Source organism: Melampsora larici-populina (assembly GCF_000204055.1).
Source record: "Melampsora larici-populina 98AG31 unplaced genomic scaffold MELLAscaffold_66, whole genome shotgun sequence".
Lineage (NCBI taxonomy): Eukaryota > Fungi > Basidiomycota > Pucciniomycetes > Pucciniales > Melampsoraceae > Melampsora > Melampsora laricis-populina.
The window spans coordinates 10,466-18,053 of NW_006768830.1; the positions used below are offsets into that span (position 1 = coordinate 10,466).

Sequence of the window (7,588 nt, forward strand, 5' to 3'; positions counted from 1 at the left end):
TATTTGTCTTTGAAACAATTTCCTATATTTCCACGTAGATATTCTTTGGAATTAGATGCAAGTTTTCTGTCTTGATGAAAGATATAGTAACAGACTTTGGCGTTCCAATGAACAAAAAATTAAGTGGTTTGATCGAGAATTGACAAAGATATAAGGGATTGTTGAACTCAAATTATGCCCTCCAATCTCTGTTACAGGTTGTAATCTGACAATCCTGGAGGTTTTTTGTTAGTACAATCAACAATTTTCACACTAAAAATACAAAAAAATACTCAAATCAAAGGTCTCAGCCATAGGAACAATATGCATATTTTTGTGTATTTTTGTCTCTCTTCAAGACTGCTCAATATCTCTGTTTGTTGGTTTTTATATTTTCTGCCCAGAAGATATTATATTTTGTGTAGTGTTATATGCATTGTGGTTTTAAAAATATGAAAAAATATGCCAGACAATCGGAATGCATCAAAGGGCCCTCCCATTATTTTTTCATATTTTTCTGAACCTTGCCAGCTTCTCTATAATTTTCTATGTCTACTCAATTTTCTAAACTCCATGGTAAATTTGCAATTTGGCGTAGTGTTAATATGCATCAACCTGAATTACATTGTAGCCTTATTGGTATGAGTTCTCAATGAGAAAAAGCCTCACACGCCATTAATGCCCCCTGACAACTGAAATACAATACCCACAACCAAACAAATCAATTTCAATCTTCCAGAAGTAAAATTCTCAGGGTTTCAAGAATGGCAAATGTGCATCCTGAAGCCAGGAATCAATGTGATTTAGGAGGATTTTGATATCCTGAAAAAATTGGACGTGTGAAGGATGATGAACCAAGCTAATTAGCCAGGTCTTTAATCATCTATGCTAGGATACAACTCAGGTGTAGTCATAGCCATGGCAGGGACCAATTGATACTCAGCGTTGCAGAACACAGCCAAGTGGGGTTTAATTGATCCTGAGGTTTAAGAAAAATAGCCATGGCACTGGCAGGGCCTGTTTGACAATGGTGGAGAGGTATACGGCGTGGCAGATACTTGATGAAGTAGTGTTCTTCATCAAAGCGGCGGTGGAAAAAAATTGGCCCACTTGTGACCAATGTGTTCATATTTAAGGGGAGGGCATTGGTATCAATTCTCTCAAACCCGGCACACAATATCTCATCATTTTCCTCTTTCAATTTCATTGTCCATATAGCTCTGTAAGACAAAATTCAACATGAATCACAAAAAAACCCAAGTCAGTAACACAATCTTTTATCAAATCAAAATGAATGTCTGATTTAACTGAATGACTGCTATGAAACTAGAAACCCCAAACCTCAACCGCTTGAGATCAATTCATTGAGAATGTTTGCCGCGACCTCAGTTCAAACCAAGATGCATCCAAAATGAACTCAAATAAGCCATGTGGTACACTCCTTGCTAAGGCTATTTGTTTCAATGACTTCATGGACCACATCAAAGGATCAGCTCTGATCAATAAGGATCAAAAAGACTGGCTCTGGGAGGTGGAAGGCAATCCGGAATTGATTGATCGTAGATTAGGTGGCCAGGCTAAACAATCTTGTGATCATGTTCTGGATGATGACAAAGTTGACCAACTACACGCAATCAACACCACCAAAAATGATTCCTCCTCTGCCACCAAGGCATCAGTAACTACCAATGACATCAATAAGGCCACTCAAACCCCCAAGCGCATCCGCAAATCTGCCCCATCTGTTATAGCCAAAGGCCCAAAAGCAAGAAACACCCGTCCAAAAGTAAGAAGGAATCCCGCAGGGAAGATATTACCGCTGGAAAAGATGGTTTCTCTGTCTGTACAAATCATCACGTGGATGTTGAGCCCATCAATGGTTTCATCAATTTCAACCCAGAACTTGACATCTTATCAACTCCAGAAATGGATTCAACCAATTTAGTGCCAGCGTTCAGCCACGAGAACAACATAAGGGTGTGGTTAGGTAAACCTCCAAACTATTTCTTGATGACTTGAACCATAATTGCTAATCACCAGGGCCTCTTTTTGAACAGATGAAACCTTACATGCAGGTCCTCCAGCATCACATGCGACTCCCGTTTTACACAGAGACCCTCCAGTATTGATGCATAACTAGCGAGAGCTACATACATCATGGTTTTTAAGCAGTTGGTTGATAACACAATGGCATTGAAGATAGATTGATCAAAATCATCCTGGATTCAATCCTTCATGTCTGATCCTTTCAATTGTACTGTTTTTTTTGTTCCTGCAAGACTTTCTTGCACACTCAGATCTTTTTGTTATTTTCTCTTTTGTGGTCACCCATCAGTAGCCTTTATTTGTGCGGTTCAATGAAGTGGTTAACAATTCTGCAAAATATACAGACACGTACTTATATACAAGAATTGGCATAACGACATCCTGTATTAAAAGAAGGTACAAAATCAAGAAAATGTTGGTGTAATACTTTTGATCATTTAGATGGTTCTCCATTTTTCTTCTTGATTTCAAACTTTTGTATAAATGTTCACACTTTCATCCTATAAATAAAAACAATCTTGAAGTCGCGTATAGGAAAAACTTACCAACCCCTTCCTTACATAGACAAACAAACAGAACAACTTCTTGTTTTTCACCATTGTCCTGATGACCTCTCAGAAGTCTGCATGACTTGATAAGCCATTGAACCAAGGAAAGGGGAATGCTTGTTTATTTCATAAGAGAAGGTCATCTCAAAACAACAGTCACTTTTCAATGACATCAATTTGAAAAAGAGATATCAGCTTGCTTTCCATCAGAGTAAGATCAAGGCCAGATGAGAATACATGTAACTTCTTTCAACACCTATGCAATACATATGAACCATGGGTTACCATGTGATATATTCAACAAAAAAAGGGACACATAATATGCAGATGAGATTATGAGGATGATGAAACGGCTTCAAATCCTTCACGCATCACACATTCAAACAAAGCATCATGGCGTTCAGGAACTTGTGAACAAAGAGCATGACCTCCATCCTTGAACACAACCAATTAAGAACCAGGAAGATTTTCACGTAGTGTGATACCTTTACTAACATCTATAACCTGGTCTAATGCACCAGATAAGACAACCAATTTACCCGGTGCCAGAATTTTGCAAGTCAACCAAGAACTTCAGGTGTACATAAATGAGTGGCAGCTGCAGATAATTGACCAATGATCCCGGCTGTTGGTTATTCACATTGTTTGTAATAATAGGAAACTAACTCTTCTTGTTTGATTTCTCGATTTGTTTTTCCACTTCCATGTGAAGCAGTTGAATTGAGCCAAACCGCTGGGAAACGTTTGGTCACTAGCCTGGCAATTCGGTCTTCTGGTGTACCTCCACTGAGTAACATTTGTAGGATTCCAAAGGTTGTACTTAACTGAAAGAATTGTTTATAGGATTTGTCAGCCCCGAGCCCTATAGCTAGTCCCAAAGGGCTGAAATATAATAATAAAATAATAAAAACAATACTTACAACTCATGGCTCAGTTTCAAGAGCCAATTACATATGAAATTACATATAGTTACATATGTAATGACATATGTAAGTACATGTAGATCAATACGAGAGATTACACAAAGTAATATAACCTTTCACAAGGCTCATCACATGAGTAACACAAGAGTTACGCATGTGTGTAATAAATGTAATAATTAAATAATTAAAATATGATTACACACCACAAAGGAGTATGTAATCCAACCACAAGTTGTGCGTAAGGGATTTTTCTGGGTTGTGAGTATATAAAGAGCTCTCCCACCCGCCAGGAAAGTCCATCATCATCATTACATACCATCAAATTATCAGTAAACCACTTCAATCAGATAAATAAGAGTCCTCGCCCTCATTTATTAGACATTGTATATTTCTCTAGTTGATCATTGCTTTTGTTATTTGTGGAAGGTCTTTTGAAGACTTCTTATTTCTGTCAGGAGGTGATCCTAGAAGTATTGCTCAAGTTGTTAAAGGGATTCAACAACTTGAGAAACTTTAAACTCACGGGAGTTCCTCTGTGTTCAGAGTCTAAAGTACTTCAAAACATCACTAGGTGATATTTCCCTTGCTTAACGACTCTAGAGTAGAGTGTAGTTATCTTGGGCACGACACTGGGTGCCAGTTGTCTAATCTTATCCGGCCAGAAGACTCTTGTCTTGCCTTAATCCCTGGAATTGTATCCAAAATCCTCTGTTGAGAGGTCATCTAACTGAAGTCAGTACGGATTTGATCCCACTGCTTCTTTTACAACCTTATTTGAAAGATTCAAATAAGTTTCTCGCGCTCATAATAAACTCAGTTTATTGTTCTTGTCCTTTTCTTTAGTGACTTACTAGCCTGAAAGACGCTAGTAGCTCACAGGATTCATGAAACAAGAGTATAGAGTCAAGGAATTTTTATTTAGCTTCATTTGATGATGAGAAGATCAATGATTTGATTAAATCGGATGGTAAAGAAAGAGATATTCATATTTTAACTCACAGGTGGTAATCTAGTTGATTCACCTGCTTGAGTACTTGTAAAGACCACTGAAACAATTCTTTGAGGAATCAGTAAACACTATTGACGGTTGACATTGAAAAAGTTCAAATCGGTTTAGCTTTAAATTGAGATTCAAACCAAGAAGTGATTTTAGATAAGAGAACTGACTAATTCTTGTGCAATCATACCTCCCATCAAAACTCCTATTACATCAATCGATCTAGACTGATTCCATCCAATAAAATCTAATAAATCAATCACATCTTTAGTCATTCCAGAAGTTTTAAAAAATCTTTCAGGTCCAAAACTTTAAGAAGGATTCAAAAGAAAAATCAAACCAATAACAGGAATGTCAAATTGAAAAATCAAGAAATCAAAACATAACTTACTTGCTATTTCCAACACCTCGATTATCAAACACTAAAACCACATGATCATCTAATTTTCCAAAATGTTCAACTTGTTTAGACCAAGAAAAAAATGTATTATTTAAACCCATTAGAAAAATCATTTTGTTTTTGGCTTGGATTGATGAGGTTCCTTGAAGTTTGTAATAGATTTTGTATGATTTTAATCTTTGGGGGTTTCCTACTTCACATCTTCCTTCTTGTAAACGTGTTTTTGGGTCTAAGATTGTTGGGATTTCTTCAGAGTTTGGTTTGTTCTGAAGGGGGTCAAATTGAAGTTGATTTATCAGAATGAACAAGATGTGAACAGTGAAATGAATCTTTTACGTTCAAAGAAGTATAAAATACTAATGATCAAAACACCCAAGATCAATTCACTTGAACCACAAGTGGAAATAAAGTGAATTGATGATCAAAATCGAATTTCAGTGATACATAATCAGATTACAACAAGTTTAGTTAAGTATCTTGATCAATTTAGTAAAGTCAAGTCTTTATCAATCTCTCATCCTTATCTTTCCTTTGATCAACTTGTTTCATTTGATTTTCTACTTTACCAATCCAATCCATAGCGTTACCACTTGATTGTACTCAAAGTTATAGTCATTGCTTTTTATTTCAATTGATCTTGTCTTTTATTCTTCAGGTCGATATCTTCAATATCAAGTGAGTTCTTTATCTATTTAAATCTTTCTTTTCTCATTCTTGTCATTTAATTTGTTACTTTGATATTAATGTTTTTTTCTGATTGATCCTTGATTAATAACGTGAGTTCTTTTTAATTTATTTATTTATATTTTATCTCTGCTTGACTATTTCTACTTTCAATTGATTGGCTATTACTGATTGAATTTCTCTTTTTTAATCTCTTGACACTTCTAAATATGTTCTAGGTCATTAATAGGTGACAAAGTAAGTGAATTACATTTCATTTACAATCAATCTGTCAAATCTGATCTTGAACTATCAATCTCAAGAGATAATCTTTGTGAACCAGTCTGTCATCCAAGTCAAATTCTGAACAATCAATCCCAAGAGCCGTTTATCTTTCTTACAAGTCATTGTATTGGTCGAGTCCTGTTCTAAACAATTAATCCCAACAGTCGCCCTTCATCTTTCTTATAAATTCTATTTGTCAAGTCGTATTCTGAACAATTGATCACAGGAGTCTCTCTTCATCTTTTTTGCAAATCAATCTATTGGTCAAGTCCTCCTCTAACCGATCGATCCCAAGAGTCCCTCAAATCCTCTCTCTTTATTCGATCTTCATATTCAAACTTTTCATTGCCGTTATTTCAACCAATTCAATTTCAAATCATCACTAATATCTTCCTGTTCAACCATCAAGGCTGTCAAAAACCGTAAGCTCATTCAAAACATATATGCAATATATTTTCCCTTCCCCAGAAGTGTTTGGAAGGATGTAATGTCCATTCAATCTCCCACGTTGGAAGTGTTGAGCAAGTGCTGCATTCCCTCAAGCTCACAACTGTTGTTGTGAGCGTAACCTAGGGATATTTTACTGTGTTCAACACTTCTTTTGAAAAATATTGAATGCATGTTGCATTCTTTCATGCATGGCCTCTTGCCTCAATCTTCAAAACTATTGGACCTTTCATCAAAACCTGGTCATCTCCTCAATTGTGTTTATATAACTATGGTTCCGCTGCACGCGGTATTCATATAGATGGGGTTTTGCTAGATGCCAGGTTTTCTTTGGAGGGCTTGACGGTTTTGAAGGATGGATCTTTGTTTTGTGATTGTCTGAAGAGCTTTGACTGATTGAATTTGATTGAATTTCTTTTGATTGATAGGTGATTTTGGTATGACCAAGCAAAAACCCAAATACCGGGCCAAATCAACCCAGCTTAAGCGTTCAAAGGATCATAAGGATCGATTGATTGCTAAAAGTGTGGAGAAAGAAACCCAACTCCCCACTCCATCACCTGACCCTCCGACTGTTGCGTGCTATACAATCAACAACTAGCAACCGGGCTCGTATGCGCAAAGAGTTTAAAGAGAAAGTCAAGAAGAAGTTTGGTCTACCTGACAATGTCACTTTTATTCATCAAGCCAACCATGCTAAAAATAAACTCCTCACTTTAACAACAGGAACTGCTGCAATCCTCAATCTGAACAACACTAAATTGATTGCAGTCATCCGCTTCAATACTCAACAATATATTCAATCCAATGGTAAAAAAGTACAAACTGAAAATAGTGAGCAACTGTTCAAACAGTTTGGACAATCTATTTCAACCCTTTATAACCATGGAATAGCAAGAAGCCAAATCACAACCAATGGACCAACAGTTGCACTTGGGAAAAGAAAATGAGGGGATATGTTTGCAATTGGGATGAGAGCTGGATATTGGAAGGGTGTCTTTGAAGGTAAGTATCTCTGTATGTTTATGTGGTTTCCATCTGAAAATTTGAGAAATATCTAGGTCCTTATGCACTCAGTTGCCAGACTGCTCTCTTGATCCATTCCATGGAAAAGGACCTCAGACAACAACGGAACCTGCCGTACATACAACATTTCCTGGCTGGCCGATTTTCATCTCTTTCCTTTGAAGCTTTGCAATCAAATTACGAAATCTGTGCTAAGCTCGGCCTCTCATGGGCATCACATCGATTCTTCAACTCACCCAACAGACAAGCTTTTGGTGGAAACTTCGTAATGACT

The 7,588-nt window shown here is 36.7% G+C and overlaps 2 protein-coding genes across 2 annotated transcripts; one reads left to right on the forward strand and one right to left on the reverse strand.

Moving 5' to 3' along the window:
• Positions 1 to 1,390: 1,390 nt before the first annotated feature.
• Positions 1,391 to 2,119, forward strand: MELLADRAFT_112430 (uncharacterized protein; the record flags this gene model as incomplete). The annotated part of the gene is made up of 3 exons (XM_007416954.1): positions 1,391 to 1,765; positions 1,849 to 1,966; positions 2,037 to 2,119. 3 exons carry the CDS (start codon positions 1,391 to 1,393, stop codon positions 2,117 to 2,119), a joined length of 576 nt encoding a protein of 191 aa, XP_007417016.1.
• A 787-nt stretch (positions 2,120 to 2,906) lies between these two features.
• MELLADRAFT_112431 (uncharacterized protein) lies at positions 2,907 to 5,472 on the reverse strand (the record flags this gene model as incomplete). The annotated part of the gene is made up of 7 exons (XM_007416985.1): positions 2,907 to 3,008; positions 3,069 to 3,144; positions 3,240 to 3,397; positions 4,496 to 4,573; positions 4,664 to 4,802; positions 4,885 to 5,159; positions 5,434 to 5,472. The coding sequence occupies 7 exons, from the start codon at positions 5,470 to 5,472 to the stop codon at positions 2,907 to 2,909; spliced, it is 867 nt and encodes a 288-aa protein (XP_007417047.1).
• Between the last annotated feature and the right edge of the window lie 2,116 nt (positions 5,473 to 7,588).